The following is a 14,213-nucleotide window of genomic DNA, read 5'->3' as shown; positions in this document are numbered from 1 at the left end:
TGCGTGCAGGACTGTCTCAAATTCCGGAAGCATAATCCCGAGTTCACTGTAGTCCACCCCAAGGACACCACGGTCCCGCTGAGGGTGCCTGTGGAAGAAGCGCCACTTCCGGGAGTCGCTCTGGAGGAGCAATAGAGCCGCCAGCAGCCACCAGCCGCCAGTAGCCACAGACGACCAACCCAGGCCAGGGATGAGCACCAGGACACCGGAGCCACGACGCCAGAACACCAGGACGGCAGGACACCAGGACACCAGGACGCCAGGACGACCTGATTCATCCCCGACCCGTCGGCTCGTCATCAACGCCGTCGGCCTCCTCAACATCACTTTAATCCGTTACTACTATTCTACTCTCTTCTTTCTCCTTCCATTACTCTGTTTATTACTAATTCTTCTTGCTACTTTCCCTTTCGGCACTGCGTTTCTTTTCTCTCCTACTCTTCTACCTACTCTTTCCCAGCCCTTCTTTCCATAAACACGTATCAGCGCCCAGAATCCTGCCTTCCTGCTTTTGCCTATTTATTGCCTATCTATTGCATATTTATTGCCTATCTATTGCATATTTATTGCCTATTTATTGCTTATCTATTGCCCATTTATTGCCTATTTATTTCCTATGTCATGTATCCCATATTTCTTGCTTATTTCATGCATCGTTTATGTCTATGTATTGTGTTTGCACTGCCGTATTTTATCGTGCTTTAATCCGTATTTATTACGTATACGTTATACGTTATTCATAACAGTTTTAATTTACTGCTTATACGTTTGAACTTTTCATTGCTGTCACCTGCTGCTGCTGCTGCTGCTGCTGCTGCTTTGCATTGTTGTTGCTGTTGTTGTTGAATTTTGCTTTCACCTGCGCTTCAATTTTGGTTTGCAAAATTTCGCTACATTTCGCGCTAAGTTTTCCTGTATTTCTGCTTTGCTTGCTATTGTTATTACTGCACTTCATTATTATGCTTCCTTGCTTTTCTCATTCTGATTGTCATCTTGTTTAGAAATTTTACTGTTCTGAATCCTAGTGCATTTCCTGCCTTCCGCCGAAAGGGGCCTTCACACCATGGCCCCGATCTCACTACGCTTGTACTACGCTCTAAGAGCGTGGTGAAAACGTGTAGAACGCAGTATGAACGTATATGGACGTACTGCGATGGCGATCGAGCGCGGTGCAGTCACCATGAGTGTGGAGAGCGTGGCTAAAATTTTGAGCATGTTTAAAACAATCGTGGTGCGAGCGTGGCGGAAAGACAGTGCAGTGCGGGCGTATTAGACGTGGAAGGCGTAGTACCCACGTAACTCGAGTAACGTAACTTAATGATCGTATCACAAGCGTGTCGGGTGCGTGAAAATTGTCGCCCCCGTTCTCATTGTACTACGCCCAACACGCTCAGACCACGCCGTTGTGGCGTTCGCATTACGTGTTAGTTGCGTCAATACCACGTTCAGATCACGTCCTGCAAACTTGGAGTATAAATTGGGGTGCTACCCTGGCCACCCGACCAGTTCAGTGTCCACTATGGATGAGGCAACACTACTCCATGCCATGTTTCTCGTAGAAGGACAACTCGAATTACTTGATTGCCAAGCCCTCATCATGCTGAGGAAGATGAGGAGAAATAGAAGACAACGAAAATCTTGCTGGGTGCGTCCTTGGCTTTCGGTAGAGACGACTTCTCTATGGTCACTATGATCGCCTCATGGGTAAGCTCCGCATGGAATATCAAGCATCCTTGTTCAACTTCCTGTGGATGCCTCCGGAGATGTTCGATGAACTGCTTGTCAGAATTGATCCGAGAATCCAAAAGCAGGACACCCGATACAGAAAAGCACTTGAACCAGGACTGAAACTGGCAGTCACCATAAGGCATCTAGCATCGGGTGATAAATATCCCTCACTTCAGTATGACTTCAGAGTGGCCCGCAACACCATATCGCTGTTGGTTCCAGAGGTGTGCCAGGCTATTGTAGAAGAACACAAAGAGGAGGTCATTTCGTGTCCTACGATACCAGAAGAATGGCATGCCATTGCCGAGGATTTCCTGAGAAAATGGAATGTGCCCCATGCCTGCGGTGCCATCGACGGAAAACATGTGGCCATCAGATGCCCCCCCCCCGAACTCTGGCTCATTGTATCGATTCATACATATAAGGGCTTGTTTTCCGTGGTGCTCATGGCTTTGGTGGATGCCATGGTATTTATATGGTCGTTGCCAGCGCAGTCGGCGCCTGACTAAAGCATGATTAAGTCGCACTAGGAGCGTGACTGGCGCGCAGTTGAGGCACGGTGAGCGTTGCTTATACCCCATTCACACCAGGGCCCCGATCTCACTATGCTCGTACTACGCTCTAAGAGCGTGGTGGAAACGTGTAGAACGCAGTATGAACGTATATGGACGTACTGCGATCGCGATCGAGCGTGGTGCAGTCACCATGAGCGTGGACAGCGTGGCCAAACTGAGCATGTTCAAAACAATCGTGGTGCGAGCGTGGCGGAAAGACAGCGCAGTGCGGGCGTATTAGAGGCGTGGAAGGCGTAGTACCCACGTAACTCGAGCGTAATACGAACTTAATGATCGTATCGCAAGCGTGTCGGGTGCGTGAGCCGTTCTCGCCGTAAAACAAGGGTTCTTGCCCTTTCTGGCTACACTGGTCTTGCTGGTGACACTCGCAGCGTCGGTGTCTACGTCACTCTCATGGGCCTGCGCGGCTGGAGGCAGGGATTCTTGAGGCTGGGAGGCTGGGAGCTGATCCAGGGCAACACTTGATGGAGATGACGGACTCCTGCACCTCTTTGGATTCTTTGCTCGGCCTTTCCCCCTTCCACGGCCTCTCCTCTTGTCTTTTGGTGGCATAGTTGTGTCAGTAGAAAATAATCTTGATGTAATCTTGACTGCACGGCAGAATGAATGATGATGTATAGAATGCGGCGCAGTATTTATATGGTCGTTGCCAGCGCAGTCGGCGCCTGACTAGAGCGTGATTGGCGCGCAGTTGAGGCGCGGTGAGCATTGCTTAGGCGCAGTGCAAGCGTCGTTCGAACGCAATGCGATCTGATTGGTCGCAATGAAGATGCAGTGAGCGCAGTGCAGGCGTGATGCGGGCGTGTGTTGAGCGTGGTATGGAGCGTGGTGAAAGCTTGTTGGGCGCAATGAGATCAGGGTAAAGACGCACTTAGATCGTAGTATCGACGTAATTAGATCGTAGTATCGGCGCTGGGCCCGGCTGGGGCCCAATTGGCCACGCTCTCACCATGCTCGGGCAATTTTTTTGAGCGTGGGGCGATCGTGATGAGCGTAGCTCTAGTGTGACAGGGCCTTCTAGTGCGACGGCTACATCTTCTACCTACCTATGCTACCTCTTTATTCATCACTTTTCTAAATTCACATCATACTTGACTAAAGTAATAGGATCTTCTATCATTGCGGCAAATGACATTACCGTTGCTCTTCATACGGAATTTAACACCTTATTTTAGTAGAGCTGTCGGAGCTGCAGTGACGATGGGTCATCGTCTTTCCCCGGCGTGGGGGGGGGGAATGTAGCAACGCTAATGTCATTCCGCGAAAGCATCTAATACCAGCTCACACACATGCTAATTTTACACCATACCAGCTGGCTAGAAGCAACGATCTATCTCCGGACTGCTGGACACATAGACAGCTGCTACACACGAGAGACACGAGGGTCTAGCTCTCACCCTCGTCTGTTTCTAAATTTACTGTGTAGCGCGCAACCTTTATTTTTACCTTGTGTGATTTTTACGTGCTTTTAGTGGGTAAATAATATACGGTGAAGCGGCAGTTGTGAACTACATCCCTCTATTGAGTCTATTCTAATTTTATTCCTGTTCTTACACACAATTACACTACAATTGTGCACCCATTTCACGGCGCACATAGCACACAGCTATAGCGCACAGTTGTCTGGCAGCAGAAATTATCCAGCGACTACAATATAATGCGCACCAAAATAGTTCGCTATCTACTATATAATAGTAGAAAGAGCCGAAGGGTCGTTTTCCGTATCTCCTCCGAAACCGTGCCGCGTGTGCTCGCGCGAATGGAGCTGGGGTCCCTTCTGGGCGTTGCAATTTTTTTTAGCGTTCCGCTACGTTAGAACGCGATTTTTCGATCGTAAAGACTTTTGGAAGCAATTTTCTAAAAAGTTATGTGCCCGAAGAAACTTCGGCATTCATCGGAAACCCGCACCAACTTTTAAGATCGCAAAATCCGCATGCGCAGTCCAAGCATAGCTTGAGAGGGGGTAGAGAACAAGAGTGAGTGAGAGAGAAAGGGAGGAAAGAGAGGGAGTGGGTGGGAGAGGTAGAGGGAGCGAATAAGGGAGGCAGAAAGCAAGAGGGGACGGAGAGCGGAAGGGAAGCGGTTGGGGTGGGATGTCTATCTTCACTTTCATTTCTTTTTCGATCGGTTATATGTGTCATAACGAACAAACCTTTTCCAAACTATACTTTCAACGTCTTTTCACGTTTACTGCTCTCACCACGTATACGGCATGTATCGTTACGGCGCTGTATCGTTACGTCGCTGTATCGTTACGGCGCTGTATCGTTACGACGCTGTATCGTTACGGCGCTGTATCGTTACGGCGCTGTATCGTTACGGTAGCGCCTTCTCAATATCACCGTAACGCAGCTGCCAATTAAACTGACATAAAATCTGACATCAAAGACTCTTGACTGACATAAATCGATCTGTTCCCCGCTGAAGGTGGCTTCCAGTAATGCCTCCGGTGAAACACCGTCAGCGCACCTTACTATAAATTAATATCGTCTTACGACGCGCACTAGCATCCCATATCCTTGGGATGTAACTAAGCCAACAAACCACATGAAATAGGTAAGCTCTAGGTAGTAGGTGATGAGGTAGGTAGGTGAGTGTTCACATTAATTAGTCGTAAATTTATTTGTTTTTCGATCGACAGCACTGAAAAATAATTCGTGATACTATATATTATATCATAATATCAGGAGTGTATAATAATAGTCAATAATAATTATACACCTCTGATGACTTTTCAAGCTCAAATCACTCCATGACTTTTGAAGCCCAATTATCACTCCATGACTTTTAAATCCCAATTATCACTCCATGACTTTTAAAGCGCAAATCACTCCATGACTTTTAAAGCCCAAATCAATCCATGACTTTTCAAGCCGATATCACTCCATGACTTTTAAAACCGAAATCACTCTATGACCTTTAAAGCCCAAATACGTTCAAGATGTAAGTTAATTGCGTTCAAATACGCGCAGAAGGTCGGGGCATCGCGAGCGCATAGCAGGCCTGCGTTGTTTGCTGTGTGTCCGTCTGGAGTCTAGACGATTCACTTGCTCATTCATCAGCATGCTTTACACAGTTAAGCTGAAAGCCAAGTAGCTGAAAGCGGCGCAGCCAGCGCAGCGAAGTGAAAAGCTATAATGGTTTTACCATGTCCTATACCAACACCAACACCAAAAGTCTATACCAACACCTATTTTTAGACAGTGCGTGTGATAAAGTAGGTCATTGAAATGAAAACTTGTTAGAGCTCCGTTGTGGCCGGGTTTCACGGGAATTTTTGAATCTCGGACGCACACCTGCTACGATATACTAGATTGAGATTACTAAATCACGGTACATACCGTTAGTTTGTTTTCCCATTTGACGTTGCAAAAAAAATGACAAATAGGAACAAGGTAGGGAAATCGGGTTTCTGATCCGTTGCCTAATTTTAAAAGGTATAAATAGGAAATCGGGAAATGGGTTCTCTGATCCGTTTCCTAGTTTAAAGTCGTAAATACGGAAATGCGCGAACATGGTTTCGTGATCCGTTTCCTATTTTAAAAGTTCTAATAGGAAATGGGAGAAAGGAAACGGAAGCGGACGGTACGAGCGTGGACCCGCGCACCCCGCGTTTACGTGCGCTGTGTACGTGCGTGTATCCGCGTGTACCGCTCGCGTGTCACCGCGTGTACGTGCGTGTACCCCTCGCGTGTGCACGCGTGACGGTTGCGTGTACCCGCGTGCACGTGCGCTGCACCGTGCGTGTTTCTGATACTCATGGCAACTGCCCCTTCCCGTCGATGGTACCAGCGTGTTACGTGCTTTGCTTCATCCATCGTGTTTATCTGCGCAGTTGTACAGGTGTATTTTGTGCGTTATCTGTACCTGCGTCGTGCACGTCCGCGTGTTACCCGCCCGTGTACGTGCGTGTAACCGCGTGCACGCTGCGTGCACGTGCGTGTACCCGCGTCGTCACGCACGCTTCGATTGTACCGCGTGTACGGCGTGTACGTACTCCGCGACCGTTACCCGCGGGCGCTGTACGTGGACCGTTACCGCGTGCACGGCTGCGTGATACCCGCGTGCCCTGCCGCTGTATCTCCGTGTACCCGCTGTGCTACGTGCGTGTATCTGCCGTGGACGTGCGTTACGTGCGTGTAATCTGGTGGTACAGTGACAGTGTATCTCCGTGTACCGCGTGTACCGTGCACGCGGGTACACGGCACCGTACCCGGGCTACACGCAGAATACACGCGGAGTTCACGCACGGTACACTGCCACGTACACGCGGACTACACGCACCTACCACCGGCCGTAACGCAGTCATCACGCGGGTACACGCCACGCTACACGCGCACGTACACCACAGGATACACGTACGTACACCATGGTTAACCCGTGTACACGCAACGATACATTCACCGCACGTACACGCACGGTACACGCACAGTACACGCTGGGCCGTACACGCACGTTACACGCGGGTACACGCTACGTACCGCGGGGGTACCCGGCGAGTGCACCCGCGGGTACATCGACACGTACACGCGGGTACACGCAGTCACACGCGGGTTTACACCCGCATTTAGGACCTGCGAAACGCGGGAATTACCGACATGCTGCCGTTCCTAGCCCAAACGTCAGGCGCTACGCGCCACTCCGTCATGCCTCTGTTGCGCATGTGCCAGTAGCCGTATTACGTTTGATTTTGGACGATTGACGAGCCTCGGCAAATTGCTCCATTCATGATTCAATACGCCTATCTCAGTATTCGTTGCCTTTGATTTGTCAATGGCGATTCAATTTGGCACATCGTTATTTAATGCTCAATGAACGCTGAATTGATTAAAACGACTGTTCAATTGAACAATCAATTGGTCATTTCCGTCCTTTTTCGTCTCATCCTTTTTCTTTTANACATAGTGTTAGTCATCGAATAAAGTTGAAAATGAAAAATCGGTATGAGAAAAAAATTTCCTAAAACCTTGAGAGTATCCTTAAACAAATAATGATAGATGACTCAAGTCTACATATCAGTATTTACTGTAAATACATCCTCAACTAAAAGTGAGAGATAAATGGTTAAACCGCCATCCTCAAATCAGACCCCATGCATTCAAACCCGTCTGGAGGACGGGTAATAGCTAGTACATATATAAAATGATTATATATTCATATGTGGTTTAACTGTTTCGTTTGTATCGAACGGAGCTTCAAAATGGAAAATACAATACAGCTATTTAACCATACAAAGTTACCAAAAGCACAACTGTACTTTCATACTTCATACGACGTCAGAAACGACTAATACTAACTATTTCAAGCGACATCGGCTTGTGAAAATAAGGCTGCTGGGGGTCTTGCAGGGCGTGGACATCTTTGATTCGTGTAAAATTCTTTGATTCTATGTATGATTGATCATTGTGAGCCTGGCTCAGAACACTAATATACTGCATACCAGTGCTAGCATGCGTTAGCCCAGGCAATATTACGTGCAATGCATTTGATGGAGACCTGATTTTAATGGGAGAATTCTGAATGGGAATCAATGTCGACCAAACCGATATGGTTTAGCGGCTCCAACATAATGGACATAGCCAGATTACATAGTGCATATAACCAGCATAAGCAATAAATAATAAGCTCACTCTCGTGGTGGACACTGCACCACCACCAAGATTAAAGGTAGAGCATATTCCATCGCTCTACAGTCTAGCTTACGAAGTACGTGCGTACTCTAGCAAAGTAGGCATACATACACCTCACTGATTGCAGGTGTTGTAATCAAATGGTTTGTTGTCGTACCATATATAGCGGGGAAAGCTGCTTGATAAACATCGTACGTACTGAACCTATATTACACTGACCTACATGGACGCAATTTTATATCTCTGACCAAACAGGATAACTAAACTAACTCTTATTTACCTTACATAGATTTCTATCTGTGAAATAGATCTTCTTTACTTATACTCACTAATTTTCTTCTTTTATGAACGAAATGTCTCTCTAACAGTGAGACACCGTAACAGTGAGTAACAGTGTGTAACAGTGACAACAGTGAGTAACAGTGACAGTGAGTAACAGTGTGAGTTACGTTTTCGAAAAGTTGAGTGGATGGTCCCTTATTAGTTGCATTGAGAGAATGTCTTACCACTTAAGACGGTACGGTAAGAAAGGGTATAATTTTTTTCTTTCACGAACAGTGGATACTGATAGCTGAGTTGGGCAGTCGGTATATATTTAGCACACAATACATTTTCTGCGAATACTAAAAACTGCAGTTGGCACACTCGAGGTTGGATCACTGTACTAGCCTTCAGATATTTACTGATATATTATATATATATAAATTATGGGTACTTCCTACCCATTCACTATACATTCACAACGTCCGACGCTCCATGACATTCACCTCCTAATTCTCCGGCAGCTCCTTCTCTCTGCCCTCTCTATATTATTCACACCCTCCTTAATCACCACCTCATTCTCCTCGCAATCCTGAATAGATCCTACCTAAATACTATATTATATATAATAATAATAATAATAATACATATATATATATATTTATTTATTTATTTATTTATTTATTTATATCAGGGGTTAATAATCACAAAATGTCATTAATAATGGTTAATAGGTTAATAATGGGTTAAAAATGACATTTGACATTATTAACCCTTGATATATATATATATATATGCGCCCCACCGATTTGCGTGTGTAGTGTGGTAGTAAAGCCTACCTCATTTCTCCGGAAACGCCGTCAGTGACAAGAACTACTCTCTGACGTGACTGCGTGAAGCGTAGCGAGTGACCCAGCACCAGAGCACCTACTCCATATGCATCGTTTGTGACTAGGGTGACGAAGGCTGTCGACGAGTCGCTAGACCTTGGCTGACCACCTGCAGAGAAAGCAGCACACCTGGTTACACGTGCACTTAGTTATTCCATCCACACTTACTCTACCCACACACGCACGCAAGCACGCACACACACACACACGCACGCGCGCGCGCACGCACACACACACACACACACGCGCGCGCGCGGGCACAACTGGTGATTGGCCAGGTGATTTTACCATCCAGGTGTGATAATTCACCTGGTGATAGCTAGCAATGACAACGTATTCGCCAGCGAGCCGTGCAGCCGTGATTTGCACGGTCAGTTTTGAAACTGCACGGCCAAAAAAATTAAAAAATTAAAAAATTAAAAAAATTAAAAAATGTTCCGGTGGAGGCTCCCCGTACACCTCTCAATGTTCCCCCCCCCCCGTGAACGCCGACGGCGTTCACGAAACGCGCCTACGGCAGTCTTGACTGAGACACACAAAAGAATTGCACTCCCAATTTTTTTTTCCTGCACTCCCACAATACTCATTCCCGGTTAATACCATAGTATAGCTTTCTCATCACGCATTGGATAACTCGTGAAACTACCTTCACTCAGATATGATGGCATGGGATACTACTGCCATCACATTTCAACCCAGTATAAATGTGAAACCCACAGAATACTTATAGTATCCTAGCCTACACAATGTCAATAATAATACATGAAATGCCACTTTGTTGGTACGAGTCAGTAGGGAATTGTATACCGTTCTTTGTTATTATTTCACCTATGTCTTGGAGTTTCAAATCTAACACCCCAGCCAGTCCTTATCTTAGACTTTTATTTAATCTACTATAAAATCCCCGTCGTTGCCTGGAAACTTTTGCGACCAAAATGTATACGTTCATGTCTGAGAATAAAGCAGAAAAGAAGAAATACTAATGCGGTTAATACGATAATTGTGTAGTAAGTGTATACACATTTAATGCAAGACTTTTGGATAGTGGAATATATAGAAATTTGTCAGTCCTGCCCGGGCACCCCCATTTTCTCGGCATGATGGGGCTGCTATCAAAGGCATCTCTAACAATCTGTCTACGTGTCAACGAGCGTGTTGCAATCTGTTGAAATATATTGCTTTCACGCTTCCGTTCTAAACTTAACGTCACGTAATTTGGTTTTTCCGGGCTTTAAAGTGCAAGGTCGATAGCACTGCTCGCCGTTAACCTTGAAATGCTAATCATCATGAACTGCGTGCATTACGAAGGCGTCTGCATGGTACAATCATGGACGAGCCACACATCTCACGCACGCACCCACGCGTGAACACATTATACCACATTGCCATACTACATATATAGACACGAGTGTGTGCACGTGTGTGGGCGTACGTTCGTTCGTACGTGTGTGTACGTGTGTGGGCGTTCGTTCGTACGTGTGTGGGCGTTCGTTCGTACGTGTGTGCACGTGTGTGGACGTTCGTTCGTACGTGTGTGCACGTGCGGACTTGTGAAGCCATCTACGTTTTTTTGACCTATTAGCGCCGTGCATATTTTCGTCTAGCACCATTTTTACACTGAATGTCCGCATCAGTGTATGTCCGACAACGGAGTGCACTGGTGTAGGTAGCAGTAAGGCGAGCTAAGACCAGCCGACTTATAAGGCAGGCAAGCTAGGCAGGACAGTCGTACGAGGTCTTTGGATGCTCTCGGGATCTCTACTCCGCTCTTGGCGCTAGTCTTCTTCATTCAGAGAGCCGCCGTCCAATGAACGAGCGAGTTTCCATTTTTACGCCATCAGGCGATGTCTGACACGTAACTACGCGGCCGTAAATACTCGGGGCTCTTGTGAACTATACATACTATCCTGATACTATTCACGGCGCCGTCAGCTGATGGCAGTTACGATGTTAAACGCCGAACACCAAGCCCCATGACTGCAGTACCTACGCCTTACAACGACGCATGCTGGCTGCACCAAGCGTACATACTTTACGATCCTGATAGAGGCTCGATTCACACCGTCGTAACAGCCGGTTATATATTGGTCTCGAATGGGAATGGTTCAACCTCCTTTTGCATTCCTAAGGCATGAGTTAAAAGTGGATTCGAGAAGATATATAATATATATATATATTTAGAATGCGTCTGGAGCAATGACAATCAATGATGGATGTTCCGAGCCCACTTTAAAAACATGGGGGGTATAATAGTATAGTGAGATGTGTGACCTTCATGATGCACGCCCACTCGTCGTGATCTATTGCTGATGAAGTGGAATCACTAAGCGCTAAGTGCTAATCGCTAAGCGCTAAGCGCTAATCTAAGCGCTAGCAAATCCTAGCTCTCGTCCCAGTCGGAAACACACTTGCAGGAGCGGGTTCAGGGGATTAGGATCCCTACCCCCACTCAACTTATAATTACCTCTTTGTGACTGCCGACATGATTTTGCCATGTGCTAAAAACCTGTGCCATTATAAGTAGAGATATATACGTAGCATATAGTCAAGAGCGTATAAAGAAGGCCTTCTTTATACGCTCTTGATATAGTATATAAATTATAGTCAGAAATATAATCAAGCAAGTCAAGCTAGAATATTTATTGTCATTATCTATCGGATTGCAACCATAGTTCTACAAAGATGACGAATGGAGAGGTCCCAAACCTCTCCTCTACACGCCACCATCAGCGGACTCCCTTTCTAGATTATCTGGACCCCTACACTAAACCACAGACCACAGAGCAGTGCCTGCAGACAACACGTGTCGAAGGACATCCAGTTAATCCCTCTCCCCATGCGCTATTCAAAGGTATATTTTTCCCTGGCAACTCTTTCAGTTTGTTGACGGGCGCATGCGCGCCTTTCTCTCTCTCTCTCTCTCTCTCTCTCTCTCTCTCTCTCTCTCTCTCTCTCTCTCTCTCTCTCTCTCTCTCTCTCTCTCTCTCTCTCTCTCTCTCTCTCTCTTCCTCTCTTTCTCTCTCCTCTCTCTCTGTCGCCTTCCTTACTGTGTCTGTGTGTGGAGGTGGAATGCGTGCGCGTGCGTGCGTCTGCGTGTAACACAATGTAATACCTATGTTTGTACATGGCACTATATAATAGTTGTACACGATAATGTCTTGACCCGCTATCGAGCTGCTTGCTGTCTTCCTGTTGCTGACCTAGAATTAGGCGTTCATTCCCTAGACGACAGCAGTTCCCCTATAGGCGTAGACGTAGATAATCGCGTATTATCTCCGTCTACGCCAGTTCCCCTCACCCAGTCACCCGCCACCCGCGATGCCGATTGAGAAAGACAGACTTGCCAAGGATCGATCCAAAAACGGCGATGGAGCGAAGTACAGGAGGCCAAACAAGGGCGCTACGCATACGCATGTTATCAGGAGTAAGATATATAGATCCTATATTATCTTACTCCTGATATTATCAAGAGCTAATAGGTATTCATTAGCTCTTGATATTATCCGATGACGTCACTGCTGACCCGGAGAGCTTCTTCTGCTAATTGACCATCATCCGACGAGCATCACATACCCGTTAGGTTCGTAGCGTCGCAGTTTCACGCCCACACAGCGCAACGGGGCACATTGACACAGATGGGCACATCTCCCCGCCACCCCTATATACCCAATGCATCTTTCCCGTATCCCGAACGCGGCGACAAATGCGTCCTTGGGAGACCCGGCAGAGGTGACCCGGATTCCAGATTCCAGTGACCGCCTCCCTAGATATGGGGTTATATTGCTGAGTCACGTATGCCGGTATGTACGTTTGCTGCACACATCTATGTCACCGGCATAGATGTCGCTGAAATGTATGTGACGCGCGTGGGCAACGGTCATTTAAATTCTATCGGGCTCACGGTGAGGGACGCATTTAGGCGTAACGAAGTACATTCAGATAGATATATAACCAAGAGCTAATTGAGCTAAAGAGCTCTTGAATATTACCACGCCACCACGCCATATATTATCACGCCAATATTACCACGCCAATTATTACCACGCCACCACGCCAATATTACCACGCCACGAGTGGCGGCTCTGCAGCCAGCCGCCGTATATGCCGCGGTGTGAACACTGTGAACGTGACCCGGCATCAGCTGCGGATTTGCTATCACGAGACTTGTCGCATGGATTTGCGCTCGCCAACCACAGTTGCTACCGCCAGCAATACGCAGACCGATAGAGAAGAACGTGTGGCGGGGGAACCGATATTTCCCGGTACATTACAGGGAACTGAACTGCACGATGCTGTTAGGCATATTTTGCGTTGCTATTTTCATCCGTGCTGCGAGTGCACGACGTGTGACTAAAAGCTCGCACGTTTCAAGTAGGGTTCGTGTCATGTGTATCAGTTTTTATAGAAGGACGAGCGCGCGCCCACATGCTCGAGGTCACAAACAGCAAGGTCGCAATGCCTAAATCCGAATAGAGTGAAACAGGAGCCAGTCGGGCACTCAAAAAAAATCTGCTGTTTTTTCCTGCCCCACGATCCAGGGTGGTAGGAGCGTCTGCTAAGTCTAATCACGGAAGACTGTTCCTCCTCCCTCGGCAATCAGCGTCTGGTGATAGAGCGCCGATACACCATCTCAATGAACGAGCACGGACGCATGCGCCGAATATCAAAGATTCTAACCTTGACATTCTGCTTGCATTCATATTTTTCTCGATACTGAGTGTACCTACGTACTTACCTACTCGAAGTATAACTACAGTACTAGCTTTACCATTCGCAATTAACCACCTTGCCAATTTATTGCTCGTTCGTCGATCGCATTACATATCACTTCTGTGGGTATTTACGTCACTTTACAGTCAGTGTGGGTCCTGGTGTGTGGGCGCGTGCGTGCGTGAGTGCGTGCGTGCATGCATGTACGGGCGTCTGTCTGAATATATATCTGTGTGTGGAGAGAGTGAGAGAATGAGAGCGGGAGACATGAGACATAAGAAGCAACAACGGCTGCGAGAAAGCAAGCAAAATAAACAAACAATATAAACCAGCGAGAGGGGAGAAAGGAGGCGGAGAGTGTAAGAGCGAGAGAGAGAGAGAGAGAGAGAGAGAGAGAGAGAGAGAGAGAGGGAGAGAGA

General features: G+C 47.0%; 1 protein-coding gene across 2 annotated transcripts in view; it reads right to left on the bottom strand.

Moving 5' to 3' along the window:
• Window positions 1–14,213, bottom strand: part of LOC106819151 — a 37,162-nt gene that overhangs the window by 17,024 nt on the left and 5,925 nt on the right. For both annotated transcript variants that reach the window (XM_014823836.1, XM_014823898.1), the window contains one exon: window positions 9,034–9,193. In XM_014823836.1, coding sequence (XP_014679322.1) covers window positions 9,034–9,193 — 160 coding nt within the window. The remainder of the gene's footprint in view (window positions 1–9,033; window positions 9,194–14,213) is intronic.

This window comes from Priapulus caudatus, unplaced genomic scaffold, assembly GCF_000485595.1.
Source record: "Priapulus caudatus unplaced genomic scaffold, Priapulus_caudatus-5.0.1 Scaffold2, whole genome shotgun sequence".
NCBI lineage: Eukaryota > Metazoa > Priapulida > Priapulimorpha > Priapulimorphida > Priapulidae > Priapulus > Priapulus caudatus.
The sequence above is the reverse complement of the archived record's forward strand: the minus strand, read 5'-3'. Positions and strand labels throughout refer to the sequence as shown.